Below are 21,375 nucleotides of genomic sequence, written 5' to 3' on the forward strand. Positions count from 1 at the left end.
TTTATTATTGTTGGCAAAAAAAAAGTAGTTTATTTTGATTTTAATTATAAGATGTTAATAAATTTTGTTTCTTATTCATGGTTTTTTTCCCCAAAATGTTATATAAATTATAAATAGTAAGAGAATTTTTATCAGACGATTGTTACAATGCACATAATTAATCATAAAAATTTTTTTCATGAATTAATTATATTTAATTATAAATAACTAATTTTTTTAATATTCATAAATGAGTAATGCAGCTTTGAATTAAAGATTAGATTAAGTATTTTTTTTCAAAATATCCTCCAACACATCAATCTGTGATCAAATCGTGGCTCGAGCCTGAAGCAATTATAATACTACCTCCGGTCCTTAATATAAAATCCTGTTTGACTTTTATTTTGATCCTAAATATAAGACCCCAATTCACTTTGTCTCTCATATTTATACATTTTTTCTCAAAGTAACCCTTCTAATAATAAGAGCTCTAGTCAATACACTTGATTAATAATGATATTTTAGGAAAGACAACACCTATTTAGAACAAATAACTAACTCAACTTACTTTCTTAATCTCCTCAAATTAGTCAACTGGCTCTTATAATTAAGACCAGAGGTAGTACCCAATATCTAATCTAGAAGTAAGAGGGTTTGAACTCTCTAATTCTGACCTTCCCTTTTTTTAAATAGATAAAATCAAAGACATGTTGGTATTTTGCAATTACAAAATTGGAACCGATGGAAAGCTTTCTTGATTATTGATTGTCTTAAAAGTTCGAATCTAGAACATGTATAATACAAGAAAATTATTAGATGAAGTTAGAATTCAAAGTTGGACTGGTCATCAAATCTATTATTACTTATAATTAAACTTGGAGTTGGTTGGTTCCCTGGAATTTGAATTTAAATTTGAAAGAGCGAATGACAACGTAAGCGACCGCGTAAGTAGCGCCTTATATAAGACACAATTAATATTCAATTGGAGATATGTGAATGAGAATAATTATACAGAGGAATTGCATTGCATCTTAATACCATGTCATGTGACATTAATAAAATAAAATGAAAAGACCAATAATAATGTAATGAACAGGTATGGGAATTTGCTGGCAAAAAAAAAAAAGTATGGGAATTTGTTGAGGTGGGGCGAGCATCTCCATAAATGGCCTCTCAAATTGTTTGTAGTGCCAACCCACATTTGATCATTTGGGCCCTCAAATGCCTTAAACCACCATAACCTCTCCTCTTAAGTCCTAATGTGCTCCATTATGCCTCAATTATGGCTTCTCTTTTTTTTTCCTGATTAGTTAAAAATACATCCCAAAAACAATAGCTGCTCTCTCAATAAATGAGTTACTATCTCCGGTCCTCAATATAAGTTCTTGTTTGATTTTTATTTTGGTTCTAAATATAAGATCCCAATCCACTTTGTCTCTCATATTTATGTATTTTATTCAATATAGTCCTCCTAACAATAGTAGTTCTAACCAATATACTTGATTAGTAAGGATATTTCAGGAAAGATAACACCTATTTATTACAAATAACTAACTCAACTTCTTTCTTTAATCTCTTTAAATTAGTTAACTAGCTCTTATAAATAGAATAGGAGGTAATACTATTACTCACTCCGGTCCAGGTGTAAAGAATAAATAGCAGATTGCTAAATCACAAAACCACACTAATCAATAAAAGTTGTTAAAATGTTTGGCAGAAATAAAAGGTGTTAAAATGAGTATTACAGAATACAAATTTTTTTGGCAACCAAGCATGATGCCTCTGATTAATACTCCTCTGATCATAAATATAGGACCCTTATACTAGTATGTATAAAGGTCTTATATTTAGGACCGGAAGAGTAGTATTTAAATTTTAACCATACATCTTAATAAATGCACAACACATCTCCTTACTTTTTTTTAAATGAGTTCGACCACGTAAGGGACTGCGTATAGTCATTTAAAAATAAAATTTTCCGGTAAAAAATATAAAACTATATATATATATATATATATATTGAAATCTCATGGGCATTATATTGCCTTTTATGACACTCACCATCTTTGTTACTTCAAATTACGGTAAAAATATAGAATCCTTTTGGTTACAGCATAAGGATTGAACCTTAACATTTACTTATACTTTACCTTATCTCCCTTACTACGTAAAGTAGCTCCAAATGGCTAAAAAATTTAAAATCCGCACAAAATACCTAATAAAAGCAGACATATTTCTGTACAATTTTGAATTAAGAATCACCCTCGCTTTATGCTGCTACTGAATTGTGGTTTTTGGGATCTAATCTTATAAAGGAGTCAATATAAAAACTTGTGATTTTTCTTCTTCTTTTTTTTTTTTTAAAAATTTTCCAAAAGTAATCCTTAATTAAATTTTTTTATTGCATTACTTTGTTCCCTTAAGCTATTAATTCTTGTTAATTGAAGCAATTTTATCTATGTGATTATTGTCTCAAACTTTAAAAAAAAGTTAAATAATTAAACAACATATCAGTGAAATTAGTTTTCTACTGGGCTCTAAATGGAGACCCGAAGAGCTCATATGATAACCGAGTTGGACTATACTCAAGTTGGGCTTAAACACTTACAAGCTCCAATCCAAACTCATATATCTCCAATCTTATCTCCCACTCAAAGCCTATTCAATCAAACAAAGGCCATGCCCAATGTGGCCCTCGGCCGAAACAATTGAACGCTGAACGTAATAAAATTATCGTCTCAATGGAATTGGCAATACGATGTAATCTCTGGGGTCCAAGTCCCAGAGTGATGTTTATAATTATGTATGCGCCATCCGTTGGAATCCTGCCTTAAAATATCCAAGCCGAACAACAAAGTCCACATAATCATTTGTTGAATTATAAGGTGTATTTACCCCCACTGATTTTATTTATTCACATATTGATTTGTACAAAGACGGATGTGCTGTACCGCAATGAACAAGGTTCAATGAGCATACCTCTTGCCACAAGTTACTCAGCAGTAAAAAAAACTCTATGACATAGCAGCTACGAAATTGTGGAGAGAGAGAAGGAGGGAAAAGGTATATCCGTTGCAATCAGGATTCTGGAGATCTTTACCAGCTATCTATGAACAACAAAAAACCTCGTGTTTCAAAAATTAAACTCTTCCTGCAGGAGAGGGTGGTGGAATGGGAGTATAATTTACAGGCGCGTTCCCAGTAAGGTTGTTACCGCTCTTCAGACCGCTGGGTTGTTTAAAAATTTGTTCTTGCATGATGGTCATTTCTAATGAACTTAGTTTCTGGCAGCTTAACGCAGCAACAGAAATGAAAAATGCCTGCAAATGAGTGATCGACGAATTAAATTCAACCGAGTACGATCCCTCCTTCAATGGCACCAAAGTGAAAGCGGCGTTGTCTTGCTCGGCTCCTTCCTAGAAGTAGGAGAAAGGACAAAGAGGACTTGTAAATGGCATACACAAGGTCGTTAGAACCGTAAATTTAGAATGGCATACATGAAAAGGGCATGATACCTGAACAAAAAGTTGAAAACGTTCACGTTGAGATTTTGAAGTTAGCTTCGGATTGGAGAGGACGAGCAATTTGCAACCGATGTCCCAACCCCCACAGTCGCATAATCCACCCGATCGCCATCTCTGAATCAGTGGTGAAGGTTCTCCTCTGTCTGAGGAACCATGAAGGCCACCAGGCAGTATGACTGTAGTGCTCCCTGAGACGTCATTTTCTCCTAAGTTACACGTACATCTTTCTGCTGCCGAACATTTTAAACATCCCTTCACCAAATTATTATCCCACTCTAGTCCTTTATTGATTAGGCTTTCAAATGGAGTCTCAACGAACAACAGCAGCAAGCTCCCCACTTCGGATGACCTTTGGTGGTCCTTCATCTGTCTGGTCAATTTCAACACTCAATAAGACATATTCTCTTTGCACAGACAGTATCTTAGAGTCCTGGGTGCTTGGTTTAGTGATTGTAGAGCTAGAGAACCTCATCTGACCAACAACATTGTAGGCGTAGTCACGGCCCTTTTCTTTGCTTCCATGACTTATCCATCTACCACTCCTTTTCTTAATTTCATTAAGTAGGTAGAAAGTAAAATAGCAGTTGGAATCATCCTTCTCCGATGATTCAACGCTTTTCATAGCAGCAGCAAGAATCTCTGCTTCATTATTTGGCACAAATTTGAAAAAAGGTAGTCCATTTTTTATTGTAACCTGTAGATGGGCTTGACTTAACGAACCCTCGCTCATTTCGTCTGGAAGTGATTCACTAACACTGGTTGTCCTAAAGCTGATCGAGTCCAAGCTTCCTTTTTGTACCTGACTGCTTTCAGCTGAATTCCGCACCTTTGATGCCTTACGCCTCAATATTGGGTCTAACAACCTTCGTAAGGGGCTGGACCTGCTTCTGTCATGACCACTATCCTTCTCTTTGCTAGAGCTATACCAACGAGCAGAAGATGAAGACGTCACGGGACCAGACTTTGCACTGACATATGTGGAGCTCAGTTGAGGAAGAGTAGATCCCTCTTTGAAACTGAAGCTTCTTCCAATACGGCTTAAACTAAAGCTAAACCGACGACTTCTGGATAGATTCCTGCCCCTCTTTGCTGTCAGCTCAGCAGTTTCCTGATCCAGTGTTTCCTTTAAGTCACTAAGATCACACTGATTTGTCAACTTATCGCTTAACGCATCCCTTTCAAAGTAAGCACCTTCAGAATGCAGACTAGAGCTGTTGGATGAAAAAGAAGGTGTCTCAGATGCAACAGAAGAACAATCTGTACCCTGATCAGTTTCAGTTCTGAGAAGCAATGATCCCAAAGTTGGAACAGGTTGAGCCATTGAACACTGTTCACTTGAATGTGAAATTTGAGAACATGCGCCTTCAGCATTAATATCCTCGAAAAGGGAAACGTTTGACAGACTACTTCGACCTGACCCTGCCAAAAACTCGTCAAATGACGTTCTTCTACGAGACAACTCAGAGATGTTAGAACTCGATTGGGGATTCGGTCGGGGGCGAAGTAGCACAATATTTTTTGGCTTCCTATGGCCTTGTTTATGATTGGCATCAGTATCTGACTCTTGCAACTGATTATCCTTTATCTTGGTTTTGTTGCTGCTGGAACTAATTTCTCGAGGACGAAGCAGCACAATATTATTTGGTTTGGTATGGACTCGTTTGTGATTGACATCATGTGATTCCATCACATCAATATCTGACTCTTGCAACTCTGTATTTTTTATGTTCATTTTGTTGCTGCGGGAACTACCATTTTCCTTGGAACCTTCAGAGACCCCTCTACTCTTGAACTTCGATGATCGCGATCCCATATCAGACCCGAAGCCACGATTTTTCTCCTTTTTCTTGAGAGTAAATTCTTGCAAACCCTCCATGCTCTTCTGGGCTTTACTGTCCCTACTATATTTGCTTTCATTACAAACTAGCGAAACCCCGTCCTCCCTCAAGTAGGATGCAAAAGTTCTCACCCCTGAAACTGATTGATCCAGGTCTTTCCTCTTCTCTTCGGTTTCAAATTGTTGGGATCTCCTGACATTCTGAAAATATGGTTTGGCACCCTCATAGAGGCTTTTCTTATGAGATGTTCCAACGGTGGCGGCAGCAGATGACTTGGTGGCTTTTCTTGATGACGACTCACCGTCTTCAAATGATGTGAAATTGGTAGATTTTGCTGGCCTATGGCTTTGCTTGTGTTTCCACTTTTCAAGTTGCGTCCAATCTAAAACTCCAAAATTTAAAGGGTTGTCTGGAATATTTTCTTCTCTATCAGCATGCAGGAGATAATGTGGCACATTAGTCATGTGCTTGACAAGCTCATCATTTTTAGTTGCCCTTCTCTTCGAGCTCTGCCGCCTGCTATTTCTGGTTGGTTGAACAAAAATATTAGCATCTGCATCCTGCCTCACTCTATGACTGGGATTCCCGACGCCATTCTCGAATTGAGGCAAATCAAACCTCTCCTTAACTATCTTCGAGCTGTATTGCTCTTTTGACCTCATCTTTTTTAGTTCTAAATGGAATGCCATGTCCTCAGCGGGGTTTAATACTCATCGCTTCGCTGTATACCGAATGTCATGGTAGAATAATATGCTCAAGCTTTGCTTCCCAATATCACCCATAGGACCTCATGCTGCCAGAGAGTTTCTAGCCCATCTTGCAATTATGTATCTGGAAAATTTCTCATTTTAATGACTTCACTCATAAAACGGGAAGAAGCGAGGATTCAACAACCAAAAAAAAAAAAAAAACGGAGGAGGAAAATATGGCAGAATGGCTATAACTTGCCAAAAACTTTTCACTACTTTAATACATCTGGCAAATAAGCAAAGGCACCACAAGGGATTTTAAAAAGACAGAAAAAGGAGGTACACGAGCAAATTGATTTCGAAGTCGGAGAAATCTACGTCTCCAATTCCAATTTTCCAAATGTTATTTTAAGATTTTTACCAGAGTCATAATTCATAAATGGCGTACTTAATATAGAAAATATCAAGGGGCAAAAGACAATGACGGTGTGGAAAACATGGAAATGAGCTTTCCACCCATCGTGATATATTCATAATTCAATTCAACAATTAATTGATTTTGACATTTTCCCGAACAGATTGTGCAAGGAAGGCACGTGAGGGGATTGATTGATTGATTTAAGAAAAGAAGATAGTAGTGGACTTGCCCATGATGTGCACGTTATGATTGAAGGAGCAAAATGATGAACCTCAACATTCACTCCCAAAAAGAGATAAGCGTGAATTTGCTTGCGCAAACAATTAAGTAGTATTTAATAAGGAAAACGCTGGATTTCTGACACCAAATACGGTACAAAACTGGAAATTAACAAGAAGGCTGAACTCTTCTGCAATGAAAATCTTAAAAACAAACACAAACAGAGACACAGAAAAACCCACTCACCGGAAGACTGATGCCGGCGGCGCCGACCGTTCCATAGAGAGAAATGAATCAGAAGAACTTGATCAAATTGTGTTAACGCAAAAGCCAAGGGATCTCAGGGAATGCAGCATCGGAAACAACGTTGATGTTTCTTCGGAATCAAGAACAAACAAGAGCTCACCACCAACCTAGGAGGGGGATGAGGGTATGGCATTGAGCAAAACTGCAAGGAGGATAGTGATAAAGATGAAAAGCGTAATCGAGTCTCAGGCGGTGGAGGTGGACGTAGATTACAAGCGAAGTAAAGAATAGCGGCAAGGGATAGGAAAATCAAGTAGACCACTATTCAGGCAACCACCCATACTTGGCGGAAGAGCAGAAAAAAGAAAGGAATTGGGGGATTAAAGAGGAAGCCAGAGCGAGGAAACAGAGGACAGTAACAAAGCAGGGAGTGAAAAGGAAGAAGATTGTTTTTGGCCTATTTTGTTCAAATGGGGATGGAGGTTGTTAAAAGTGGGGAAAGCGGGAGGGTGGAGCCGGCGTCTCGTAGTGGGGATGAGGTGGTGGGGCCCACAGAGGGAGACTTGCATCGTTGTCACGAATCCCGAGGCGGGTCCCAGTGACGCCCGAGGAATTGAGGTCAGCGTCAGGGGCTCTGCGGCCTGGGAGCCCTATGCGTGTAGCCCTTCGGGTGCCTCTAACAACTCTTACGCCTTGACGCTTCATTCTTTAATTATTTAAATTTATCATTATCATGATTGTAATTATGCTCTGGGCTGTATTGAGCCATTTTTTTGAGAAAATTTGGAAATAAATCCTTTAAAACCTAATTGCCCTAATGGATAAGCCTTCCGTCAATTGTGACGGTGTCATTTATAAATGAATTCAGATGTAGATTTTAGGTTTAAAATTTTTATATTTAAAAGTCTTGAATTGCTGGCCAAAAAAAAGAAAAGGCTTGAATTGCGTCGTTTAAAAAATTCACACTTAGCTTGTAAAAATAAGTTATTCTCCTGGCATAACTTGTCCGTGTGTTTGAATACTAGTAATATTGAAGATTGATGGCCCAGATACTTGAGATGTACTAGCTCCAGGCACCCCCAAAAAAAAAAAAATAAAGACAAAATTATTTCTGGTATTTAATATAAAAGTTAGTTTGACTTTCAATTTGATTTTAAATATAAGTTTTAAATTCATTTTGTCTTTCATATTTATTTATTTTTTAAGGTAGTTTGGTAATAGTTACGCATATTAAATGTTTTATTAAATAACATTTGATTAAGAATGATATTTTAAGAAAGACAATACTATTTATTTAACTTAGCTAATTTTTTTAATCTATTCAAATTAGTCAACTAGCTCTTATACTAAGAAATTAAGTATCACCTACGGTCCTAATTATAAGAGCTAGTTGACTAATTTGAGGAGATTAATAAAATAATTTAATTTAGTTATTTGTAATAAATATGTATTGTCTTTCTTAAAATATCCTTGTCAATCAAGTGTGTTGGCTAGAACTAATATTATTAGAAGAACTATCTTGAAAAAAATATATAAATATTAGAGATAAAATAGATTAAGATGTTATATTTAAAACTAAAATAAAAATTAAACAATATTAGGAGGTAATATTTCTAATATATGCACACAAGAGTCGCACCATGTCTTCAGTAGAATTGGATGTATCCAAATACTAATTAAGTCCAAATTGAAGTGCCCAGTTTCTCACTGATCCAAAGTCCAAGCACAAACGTTTGGCAAACGTAACAACTAATCGTGATGAATGGACGAAATTGAACTCACCACTTACTACGTTGTTGTAAAATGTAGGTGAGTATTAATAACGGGATTGGTAGGGATGAAGTGATTAAAAGCGACAACTTTGTGGGAATAATTTCCACATTTTTCGCGGGAAGGGCGTGACGCGGTCATAGTCTCTCATGGATGTAACGTATGTGAGCGCAGAGTCAGCCACGTGGAATAAATTCGGCCCTACGGCCCTGCCCTCTCCGCCTCTCCTTCTCATATTAACATTTTTAATGTTGGCCTGCTTGCTGAAGCTGGGTCATCCTCATCATCAATTCCTCCATCTTTCTTTTCTTATTTATTTAATTTACTTTTTTATTATTATAACTTCTTTGGTTTTATTATATTTGTTTCATTTGCAAACACTTTTAATAAGTTTAATCCGATTGTTGATTAGCCACCGAAGCTCTGGTGTCAACAGCCACATGAGTCCTGATAATTGCTACCGGCACTAGAACTCCAACGACCGAACAGCCAGTGAGAGTATTTAGTTTTTAAAAATAATAAAAAATAAGGGGGTAATATGGTCAGTTTAGCAAATTTGCAAATTCCAAATTGGTTACTTATGCCTAAATTGAAATTTTGCTTGTTTAAATGACTATTTTAGGATTTCCAAGTTTAAGTATCATTTTTGTGTTATTTTCTCGTTATCATATTTGTTTCATTTGCAAGACCCTTTTAATAAGTATGATCCGTCATAATAATTTACAGAAAATGTTGTGAATTTAGAGAATAAAATATATTAGGATTTCATATCTAAAATTAAAGTAAACCCTTCAACCAACTCTTATGATTCGATTAGGAGTGAAGGGATTAAAGGATACATGATGAAAGGGAGGGAGTATTAGTATATTAATATTGTGTGTGTAGGTGTTCCATTAAACTATATATATAAGCTCTCTCTTAGAGATAAAGCATGCCTTTTCCAGAAGCAAAGAGAGGAAGTCGCCAGAATTAATATAGAAGCTTTTATGACTGTAGGTGGCTTCCATCAAGGCTCCAAGCCCTTTAACTTATCACAAATATTATTATATCCTTGTAAAGGAACGTGCCTCATTATGACTACCCTCCCACATGCAAGTATCAAAAAGGGTTTTTATGTTTCTTACACTTCAATGAATCTTTACAACATGCTCACTCCTATCTTATCACATAACCAACCACCAAACACACCATTAAAAGTAATAAGCTTTTCTTCTCCTGCTCAGAAGACTAAAATTGAAGGACATGGGGTTTTTTTTTTAAAAAAAAAAAACAGACCCACATGAAAGCCATGGAAATATTACATGCCAACAAAATAAATTTTAAATTTTTACTTAATGGGCTTTCAAATAATAAGATTTCAAATGAGCCCTGAATATTAACTGTCAAATAAGATCTAAAATAGTTATGTAAAAAAAAGCTCATTTTTACAGCAGTGTTTTAAAATCTGTGCTTTGATTGTAAATTATAAACGTTGTGTACAGCATAACTACCAACTTTAGATGCGATTCCCCTATAAAAGCATTTTATTGAGAGAAAAATAACCATGCGTAATTGCACATCACACATCACGGAGGAATATTTCGTACATTAATCTAATAGTAGTTTGTTAGGTTTGGAAGGAATTAGTACTTTTTATTAGATTTAGGTCCTGTTTGCTGTTACGATTAAAATTACTTATAAACATGTTTAAAGTAAACCAAGACAAAATTTCTGTCATATATTTACTTCATATTTCATAAATCATGATTAAAAAATAACTTATAAGCTATTTTAAATGAGTATTTAATCTGTTAGGTGTTTTGAATTATAACTTATTTAAGACTCTATTTCTATGTGAATTGGGCCTATGACCTCAAACTAAAAGTCATGTGCTGATGGCCCAAAATCAATTCCAAAGAACAGCAGTTTCATGAGGGCAGTTTGAAAAGAAGTAAATTAAAGAAAACAATTATGATCATGAGGGCAAAACTCATCCAAGTAATAATTTGATAGCCCTATTGATAGAAATATGTCAAATTTGCACCTGCCAAAAAAAATACTTTCATACCAATTGACACAAAATTCCTCTTACATATTTATCTTCAACTCTGTAAAATTACTTCTAAAATGGTGGCTTGGTTTTCACCCAAGTAATCTCTAAATCATATGAACATATAGTTTCAACGAACCAGGTATCGTAGTTTTCTTACACTCGCATCATAATTTTCCAGCTTCTAGAACTTAAGTTATGCATTCATATATGTACACAGCTGTGATAGTGAAAGGAATGGCACTGCGAATTATACCCAACAGGGAATCTGGGTAAAGCAGCATTATAATGAGGGAGGATTTATCTTATAGAAAGAATTGATGCTTATTTATCAGTACACAATCCATTCACTCTTATATATTCTGTTCCTAATTCCATTTTATGACTAGCAACAGTATATATATGTGTGTGCTCTTTATAATACTACTTTCGCTTATTACTATAAGAGCTAGTTGACTAATTTGATCAGATTAAGAAAATTAGTTAAGTTAGTTATTTGTAATAAACAAGTGTTGTCTTTTCTAAAATATCCTTACTAATCAAGTATATTGGTTAGAACTATTATTATTATAATGACTATTTTATAAATGAAATGGATAAATATGATAGACAAAACAAATTGAGGTTTTATATTTATAACCAAAATAAAAGTTAAACGAGTTCTTATATTAAAGATCGAAGGTAGTATAATGCAATCTTTTGGGCAACCATATATTTATTTATTTTTAGAAAAAAGAAACTTGTGTGGAAATGAAATATCACATACATATACTCCTCTGGTCCTATTTATAGGATAGAGAAATTTTTTTTTATATCAATATATAACTTTACTTTCATTTATTATTGTCTTGATTTTGTTTTCATGAGGTATATTATATACTCCCTCCGTTCCTTATTATAAGAGACGAATAACCGAATTACGTTGATCAAAAAAATAGTTAAAATTAGTTAAGAACAATTAATATGTAAAAAGTATAATTTTTTTTTCAAAAATGCCCTCATTAATAAGGAGAGAGAACAATGGTAATTTATTAAAAGAAAGAAAAGTGGGAAGGAGAGAGAGTGTGAATTGGAGACAATAAATATGGGTAAAATAGGAAATCAACACAAAAAAGTAGAGACAACTTTTAAGTGTCTCTTATATATAGGAACATGCTATAAGCACCCAATCTCTCTTATAATAAGGAACGGAGGGAGTATTAAATAAGAATAAAGTTAAAAAGTAGTTAAATTTTACATGAGAGTTAATAAAGTTTAAGATTTTTATTGGTTTGTGTGAAAGATGTTGGAAGTAACTTCTAAATATAGCTAAAAAAACGTGTGTGTGAATAGCACAACACCACGACAACGCCATTCAACTTCATATTCACGCTGCTTTCAAATTCCTATAAATGCTGAAGAGACGTATCCACTAATTAAAGATCTTCTCTTTTTTTAAAGTATTCCCCGCTTTTCTATTTTTATTTTCCATCGCTCATTTCTGCTTTCCATCGCAAATTAAAAATGTCACCCTCGTTAAAATTTAAAATTTTGCTGGAAAATATTAGCTCTAAGTTTTTTTAAAAAAATATTTGAATTTATTTTGAACTTTGAATTCTTATAAAATTTGATATTTCATACCAATATTTTTCCGATTGTCAAGACACTTTACTACTAAATTTTGAAAGCAAAGATTTGTCTCTGCGTGTGTATATCACCTTACGAAAGTCATTTTAAGCCAAATTTAATAGCTATTAATTAATTATTTGTAGCACTCTCACTATGCAAGCAGGCAATATGAATAAATTAGTTTAAATTTAAAAGAAATGTTCCTTTTCCAACATGTTTTGAACAATTGAATATGAGCCGCAGGAATTAAGAAAATTAATAAGAAATTAGTTTGATCATGAATTATATAACCAAAAAAAAAAAAATCAAAACTAGACATCAATCAAGCTGCTCATTAATGTGTTCGATCAAGAGAAAAGGAACCAATTCCACTGGCCGGTGGCCCTCAGATGCTTGGATTCCATCGTCTTAATCTGTGACACCCCATACATAACGATCTCATATTCTTTCATATATATCTATACCTTCGTCATCACCCCCAATTAACTACACTATAAATAACTTGTTCTTCAGTTGCAAATCATTAACACATAAATAAACACCACTTTGCCTGCAAACAAAAATGTCCCTTGTTCCCCGCGGTCGTTACGGCGGTGGCAGTGGTTACGGAGGTGGTAGTAGTTACGGTGGCGGCGGTGGTTACGGTGACGGCGGTGGTTACGGAGGTGGTAGTGGTTACGGTGGCGGCGGTGGTTACGGAGGTGGTAGTGGTTACGCTGGTGGCGGTGGTTACGGCAATCGGCGAAATGAACCATCCGTCCCTCAAATCCGGAATGGTCCATACGACGACCCAGAGCTGCACACGGCGCTGACGTCGAACCACATAGAGTGGAAGGACAACCCAGAAGCCCATGTGTACAAGGTGCACCTGCCGGGGCTGAGGCCGGACGAGGTGAAGGTGGAGGTGGAGGAGGACGAGAGGGTGGTGATCATCACCGGAGAGAAGAAGCTGGAGAGGGAGGAGAGGAAGGGGAACTGGTATCAGATGGAGCGGAGCACGGGAAGGATGGTGCAGCGTCTGAGTCTGCCGCAGAACGCCAAGATGAGCCAAGTCAAGGCCTACATGGACGGCGGTGTCCTGACGGTGACTGTGCCCAAGTACGAGGTTGCTAATTACTATAATCAGGCCAGAAGGCCCAGACTCATTAACATTTCTGGCAACTGAAAGCAAAACCTTCCATCCAGCTAGTAATATCGTAGTAATTAATAATTACAAGATAATGAATGAAAGCTTGCTTGCTGGCTCTATGGTGTTATGAAATCTACATAAATAATTAGGAAGATAATAAGCCAGATTAATTTCTCTGTCTTCCTTTATTTGAACTTCATAATATATACATAATTATATATGTATATCCTCTTAGCTTGTATCTGAAATCACATAATAAGTTTGATGCTATATATATATATATATATATATATATGTATATGTATGTATAATTTAGAGTGTGAGAGATGTGGATTTTTGTTCTTCTTTCCAATATATATGGGTGACGGTCAGGGATTGTACTTATATAAGTGAAGGCCTCCAATCTGCTTTAGGCTTGTCTTTGTAATTTTGTATTCAAACAATAGAACATAGTCTAATTCTCTTCTGGTCTGAAATATAAGACACCTATACAAGTGTGTATAGAGGTCTTATATTTAGGATCGGAGAAGTACAGGATTAAAAATCTTGCTGTGCATGTTCTTATAATTTAAACGCGTGTTCATGCAAAGTTCGATCATCACAATTTTGTCCGCGCAACTATGCAAACTATACATATATCATCTTCGTATTTGGTATATGGTTGATTGAAATGAATTTCCCCAAGCCCCTTAATTAAAAAGCTGAATACATATCATACATGTAAGCTTTATATGTTTATCTCGCTTCCCTATATAGTTTTTATCTCTTTATCAATTTAAACAAGTACATATTAAAAAAAAATAAAGATCGCATATGGTTGGTTACGTTGATAAATTTGAACAGTACTTTTAAACTGCAGAAATTTAATTTTAAACAAAAATGGGCAGGAGAAATTCATTGATGTTTCTTAAACTTTGTATAGAATAACATAATTTAAGTTACTAACAGGTTTGGATTTAGTGAAATGGGCTAATCTCTTATAATATAGCGAATCAATTTTTGGATTCTCACATAAAGAAATACCTACATTTAATACATAACAATATTTTGAATATGATTGCCTCAGCCAAAAACATAATTTAAGCTTCCACTCCACCACGCATACTCGTGTAATGGGCCCAACAATGCTTTTTTCTTAATCACAGAATCGGGTCTTCATTTTTAAGCTAACCCATATGCATATACGTACACACACATATAGAGCATCTGAAAATCTCAGACCGAAAAAGAATACGGAGTCTAGTGGCCAATTAAAACTCAAGTCTCTGTTGCAAGATATACCCATATTTAGTTCCTAATAATACTTCAAATAAGATTAGCTCCAACATTTTTAAGCCAAACATGGTTCAATTTTACTTAAGTATGGGCATTCTAATTTTTCTAGTCCTTTAAATTTCATGCCACAAATATCCACACCTATTTAGTAATAACTCATCATGAATTTGAGGCATGATTCGTGAGGGATATCAATGTGATCGCACATTTTAAAAAAAAAAGATAGAACTTTTTTATGTCTTCTGATTTGATATAACTTGAAGGTCAGCTCTTTCAATTTGTGTAATTTGCTTGGATGGGAGAAAAAAAACAAAAAGAAAAATGCAAGAATTATATATGCAAATAAATCTCAATGATGCATACTATCAGGGATTGGGTCTAATGGAAGAGGCTGGTCTCCCACAATATGGTGAACCAAGACTTGGATCCCTACTGGGAGAAATGTCTACATTTAGTATCCGACAGTACTTTGAATATGATTGCTTCCACTAGGAGATGTCAATGATGTACCCATTCAAAAATAAAGACCATAAATTAAAATTATAAAATTTAATTATAAAGGTCAACTCTTTCAGTTTTGGTCCCAACGGATGGACGGCATGCTAATGGTGCCACACTTGTATTATTTGTATATATAAACAACAATACATCTAAATTCACAAATTCATGCAATATACTGAAAATTTTCCTAATTATTATTGGCACAATTTATGAAGGAGATAACTGCAATTTATTCGAACTTGTCATAACTTTTTTTTTCCCACGACTTTATTCTTATTTTTTATTTTTAATGTTGACTTTCTTTTGCCATTAAATTTGAGACATCTAGAAGCTCCACCCATTCAACTTTGCATTTTAATTTATCCCTGTTAATTAAAGGCATATTTATTAATAATACAAAATACTACTTCTAATCCTAATTATAAAACCTCGTTTGTAGATTACAAACAAAGTCTTATAATTAGGACTAGAAGTATTATATAATATTTTTGAACAAGTTGCACCATTTTCCGTTCATGAATAGTGCAACCTATTTCTTAATCTATAGCAAAATGTATTAGTAAACAATTCGTCAAAGTTGTATGGCACAATTCATGCATCATTTTGCAAAAGTGAGTACTTTACATTACCGATTGTACTTAACTGTTTCTATCATATCTCAGTTATAAACAGGGCATAAACTTTTCGAGGAAACCAAGCAATACCAACCAGAAACCCATCTCTCTCCCTGTGATTCTGCGTTCTGGTAATTAAAAGATGGATCACATGCACACATCCATGAATAACACAAAAGAGATGGAGATGCATCTGAGTCTGTACTGGGGAAAAGATGCCACAGTCCTCTTCGCTAACTGGCCTAATCGCAGCCTTGGCATGTACATATCATCTATCCTCGTCGTCTTCCTCCTAGCCCTGCTTTGTGAGCTTTTCTCTAAACATCCAACCCTAAAACCACGGACTAGCCCTCTCCTTGGAGGGTTGTCCCACTCTATTTTCTACTTCTTTCATATTGGCTTCCATTACTTGGTGATGCTTGCTGTTATGTCCTTCAACATCGGCATCTTCATAGCTGCTTTGGTTGGCCGCACCCTTGGCTTCCTTATCTTCAACTATCGAGCTATTCACTCATCAGCCAACAAAGACCCCAACGAGTCCTCCGTCCCTTCTTCCCCTAAAGTTTAAAACAGTTTAGCAGCAGAAATTAATTAGTCATGTATCATAAACACTAGCCTTGTTTTGTTCATGTTTAGTTCCTGATCTTCTATTAATTAGTAGTATACATGTCTCTGTGTTTAATTATCTGTGAATCTCGACGTCTCAAGCTTTTTTTGTACTTGGTTAATTTTCTTGGAAGCTTTAATTTCGTCCAGCCATTTTCTCGTTTTGTGCTTGTATAGACAAAGAAGAAATATGGGTCCATTTCGTTCATGGAATGGATGGTTATAGAAAGGAATGAAATGAAATGGTGGTGTTTACCCAAATAAATACGATGATTTGTATAGCATTAAGAATGTTGGAAAAATATTTACTTTGATACCTTGCAAATTAAATCAGATCCGAAGTAAGAAGACCAGAATATCCCCAACAAAATTCTATTTTGGCCCCCCTCTTCCTTCGGTTTTCTCCTTCCTTATTGGAAAGCAATATCTGAATCAAAGCAAGGTATGAAATCGTGGCCACAGATTCAATTTGAAACCCTAACAAGCTAGATGCAATTAATCAAACATATATACATGGATCTGATTAATCACTTATTTTCAACTAATAAGAAAGCAAACCCAAATCATGTGTCTTTATATTTATGCTCAGCTCATCTTTCCTCATACCAGAACTCAAACTTAGAGCCGAACAAGCATAACACCGTCATGATTTTTTTTTTTTTGGAAAAAGTAAAGAAACCAATTCAGTGGAGAAAGACATTTATTCCAATATGAATACTTGACCTTCGACCCAAGGAAAAGAACAGAGAATACTTGACCCCATTTATTCCGCCACGATATCTTCAGTCTGGGCAATGATTAAATGGGAGCTAATGCTCAAGCCCAAAGACTGGAAAATATGTTTCCCATCACTATATACGCAAAACTTTAAGTCAGAGTTCATGATTGAAGTAACCGAACAAATAAAATAGAACGGAGGTTCTCCGTGAATTCTCATTTAATTTTCATCATGTTTGTACCCATTGCAACAAAAGAACCAATTTCGGCGCTAATCGTAGTAATATGTATGTGTGTATTACTTCTTTCTCATGAAAAAAATCAAACATAACATATAATTATTAATCTCATTTACAAGGCCAAAGCGGGGGCCAATATTGCAATTCAGGCACTGGTGCTTGGCGGACATCATTGCAATTTCACACGCGCATATTCTGTTTTTTTTTCTTTTTTGGCCAAAATTCGACATAATTAGTTGACGGTCGATTTCTTCCAGTTTTGTAATTTGTGGTGAATAAAAGACCAATATTCATTGTTAAAACAATAAACCCATTGTTTCATTACCACATCAAATCAAGATATACTGCTTGATTTAATCATTAGAAGGCGTGAGATCGAGAATAATTAAACAGTCAATATGATGCATGTCCCACTTGCGAGGTAAAATTATTGATATAAATATAGTCTAATTGATTAAAACGTTAAAGTACTCCAAGACTTTGAGGTTATATATATTGTGTCATTTCCATATTGTCATACAAAAAATTTACTTACCATATAGTCAACAAGGCACTGTGAGTATTGTGACATGTACGTACTTTGAGGAGACACTGAGTTATGAGTTTAATTATTAGCAATGGAGGGGCCAGCCACCAGGATCATATTTCAGGAGGTTTGTTTCCCCTAGATTTTGTAGCATGATATTTCATAAGCTTAATTATAAATAAGATCTAATCTTTGGAAGGAAACCAAACAATATAAATACCAGCCCCAAAATTTATCTCGCACTTGTATCTGTGTGTGTGAACAAGCAATTGGGTAGCAAAAGATGGATCACGTGCACATGTCCATGAAAAGCAGCAAGAAGATGAATATGCACATGGTGAGCTTTTATTGGGGAAAAGATGCCACAGTCCTTTTCTCTGGCTGGCCAAACCACAGCCTCGGCATTTACATATTAGCTATCTTCCTCACCTTCCTCCTAGCTCTGCTTTGTGAGCTTTTCTCTAAAAAACCAACCCTAGAACCAGGGACTAGCCATCTCCTTGGAGGGTTGTCCCACTCTGTTTTCTACTTCTTTCATATTGGCTTCCATTATTTGGTGATGCTTGCTGTTATGTCCTTCAACTTTGGCATCTTCATCGCTGCTATAGTTGGCCACACCCTTGGCTTCCTTATCTTCAAGTATCGAGCTATTCACTGCACCAACAAGGCAACAAGGACCCCGGCGTATGATGAAAGACTATTTAGGGCAGAAAACTTCTACAAATAGCACAAGAAAATAGTTACTCCTCCGGTCCTTATTATAAGACCCAATTTGACTTTTTATTTGGTCCTAATTATAAGACCCAATCCATTTTCTCTCTTATATTTATGTATTTTTTTCCAAGATAATCCTTCTAATAATGATAGTTTTAGCCAATATACTTAATTAGCAAGGATATTTTAGGAATAACAACACTTATTTATTATAAATAACCAACTTAACTTACTTCCTTAATCTCCTCAAATAAGTCAATTGGGTCTTATAATTAGGACCGGAGGAGTATTTTAGAAGTTTTTCCTCCTTGTATCCACCCGAGCTCTCTATAAATTCATGGATCATGCAAAGGAGTGTGGTTGATCTGTCAATGTTTTCCTCCTCTTCTAGTGGTACGGCTCCTTTGTTGTTGATTTTTCAGGAAGCTCTTGGACTTTTTGGTTTGATTTCATTTCTCAAGCTTTTTCAGGTTTCAGATGCATCTTCTACCCATAAAGAACACTGTCTCAGCATATCATCAGTTCATGTATATCAATCTGTACATCAAGATTTTAAAAAAAAAAATGTATGATTTTGTAATAGAAAGAAATTATTATAAGTTGATGAGTAACAAAAATTCTTTTTTCTTAATATAGTTATCTGACTATATTGTTATAAGTCGGATTCAAATATTATTAAGATTAATTAACGGTAGTTCTTCTAAAAGTGTTCTTTGTATTCATATGGGCTCAAATTCTGATGATTTTAAGTCATTATCACAAATAAAATTTTTAATAGGAGATTTTTTTCTTAATTTTTCCAGAACACAATGGCTATTCCTCCTTGGTTCATGCAAAAAGGTAGTATAAAAAGAATTTAATATGTTTCTATTATGTGATGATAATAAGTAAAATTACCAATTTTTCCTTGAATTAAACGTCACTGTACCGTGTTGGCAATTCGTAATTACCCATACGGTCGACTGATGTGGACTTATGGGAGGGATCAGATTTTTTTTCATTATGTTATTTTTTTTCCCATCAACTTTCTTTATATATCGTAGGTGAAAAAACAAGAGACCGTCCATGGTTTTCCTAGATATGAAAATATAATTTTTTTTTAAAAAAAATAATGAATCATATGTGCCAGCTGGAGATGGCAATCGAACATGTACTTCGAGGACATCGTTGGTTTGGATCATCATCAATGGATGCTAATTACGTACCAACAACGACAACAATAATAACAACACCGTTGAATTAGGCTGCCCATAACGAACCCTTGGATACTTAACATCACGTAGTTTTGTTAGTTGTTTGTAATTATCACCCCTTTTCATGCGTGCTGGGCTCCTACGTTGTTTCCATCTTGTCATCAATACCATAAAAACCCTACACGCAAATCAAACAACATCCACCCTTACACTTATCCATCCCTCTGTCTTATCGATGGATCCCATGCCAATGTCCGCCATGAAGATGAAGATGAAGATGAGCTTCTATTGGGGCAAAGATGCCATAGTCCTCTTCTCTAACTGGCCCAACCACAGTCTTGGAATGTATATTTTGGCTATCTTCTTCGTCTTCGTTCTGGCCATTCTCTCTGAACTTGTTTCCAATCAGCCTGCCCTTAAACGTGGGACTAATCCTCTCCTCGCAGGCTTATATAAGGCTGTTTTCCATTTGTTTCATATCAGCTTCTCTTATTTGGTGATGCTGGCTGTTATGTCCTTCAACCTCGGCATCTTCATAGCTGCTGTCGCTGGCCACACCTTGGGATTCTTTATCTCCAAGTATTATCGACATATTGACCAGGCCAACACAGATGATCACAACAGGTCCTCCCTTGTTAATCACAAGGCTTAAAAAGTTTAGCAGAAATTCATGTTTTATTTTGTTGTTTTTTTCTCTTTTCCATTATCGGCTGGGCCTGGCTGTCCTTGTTGATCTGTGAATTAAACTTTTTGTTGGTTCTAGAGCAAGCTTCTGGGTTTACTTTTATTGAATTGTCCAGCTCTTTTCTGGTTTTTTAAGGATGTTTTATCAGCATGAAGCAATGTCTTGATGTATCATCGACGCACGTATGAAGAATGTTTACTAAACCTTTTATGTCCCTATTCTGTTCTGTTCTGTTCTGTTTTTGTTGTCCAAAAGCCCTTCAACTTGTTTTCAATCTCTCCGAACTTGCCTAAAGACAGGGCTGCTCATAAGAAAAGCATCGCATGAACTATGAAGAAGAGGGCCCTAACTAATTAATGCATGAATATGATTGAGATCTCAACAGCAGAACTACATACAAAGGCAAAACAATAACAATAATAATACAAACACTTCACATCATCTAATTACTTAAATGGATTTATATCTGTATTGTCCTCACAAGTATAGACAATTATCATAATTTTTCAAAACATTAGAATTAGAATTACAATTACAACTCTCTTTATATTTGGCCCCCCAAAATAAAATGTTCATTGATCCGAAGTCTAAATATCTGTGTTTGTTCTTAAACTCAAACTCTTTTGTCAAATCCCCCCCCCTTTTTTCCCTTGAGATTTGGAAAATATGCCCGGTAGAGGCAATTTACGGGTCCTACGTAATGCAAAATTCTAAGGATATAAAATGACAAGATTTTGTAACGAGCGAAGAACAGAGTTTGGGTATTTATATGACAGATAGGGCTAATACACTGCCGTCACATGATTCTTGTTTCTCTTAGATTTAGGAGAATGGTAGAGAAGGACCTGAAAATACG

The 21,375-nt window shown here is 35.4% G+C and overlaps 4 protein-coding genes and 1 pseudogene across 4 annotated transcripts; 4 read left to right on the top strand and 1 right to left on the bottom strand.

Moving 5' to 3' along the window:
* Window positions 1-2,885: 2,885 nt before the first annotated feature.
* On the bottom strand, window positions 2,886-5,849 carry LOC114727909 (uncharacterized; annotated as a pseudogene).
* Window positions 5,850-12,867: 7,018 nt separating this feature from the next.
* On the top strand, window positions 12,868-13,855 carry LOC114727967 (18.1 kDa class I heat shock protein-like). Its single transcript, XM_028914757.1, has 2 exons — window positions 12,868-12,922; window positions 12,959-13,855. Exons 1-2 carry the CDS (start codon window positions 12,883-12,885, stop codon window positions 13,483-13,485), a joined length of 567 nt encoding a protein of 188 aa, XP_028770590.1. The 5' UTR covers window positions 12,868-12,882; the 3' UTR covers window positions 13,486-13,855.
* Window positions 13,856-16,020: 2,165 nt separating this feature from the next.
* LOC114727964 (copper transporter 6-like) lies at window positions 16,021-16,407 on the top strand. Its single transcript, XM_028914754.1, has one exon. It carries the CDS (start codon window positions 16,021-16,023, stop codon window positions 16,405-16,407), a length of 387 nt encoding a protein of 128 aa, XP_028770587.1.
* Window positions 16,408-18,210: 1,803 nt separating this feature from the next.
* LOC114727965 (copper transporter 6-like) lies at window positions 18,211-18,654 on the top strand. The gene has a single exon (XM_028914755.1). The coding sequence runs from the start codon at window positions 18,211-18,213 to the stop codon at window positions 18,652-18,654; it is 444 nt and encodes a 147-aa protein (XP_028770588.1).
* Window positions 18,655-20,069: 1,415 nt separating this feature from the next.
* LOC114727966 (copper transporter 1-like) lies at window positions 20,070-20,486 on the top strand. Its single transcript, XM_028914756.1, has one exon. It carries the CDS (start codon window positions 20,070-20,072, stop codon window positions 20,484-20,486), a length of 417 nt encoding a protein of 138 aa, XP_028770589.1.
* The last annotated feature ends 889 nt before the right edge of the window (window positions 20,487-21,375 follow it).

Source organism: Neltuma alba, unplaced genomic scaffold, assembly GCF_004799145.2.
Source record: "Neltuma alba isolate B1F8T4 unplaced genomic scaffold, ASM479914v2 tig00012515_pilon, whole genome shotgun sequence".
In the NCBI taxonomy this organism is placed as follows: domain Eukaryota; kingdom Viridiplantae; phylum Streptophyta; class Magnoliopsida; order Fabales; family Fabaceae; genus Neltuma; species Neltuma alba.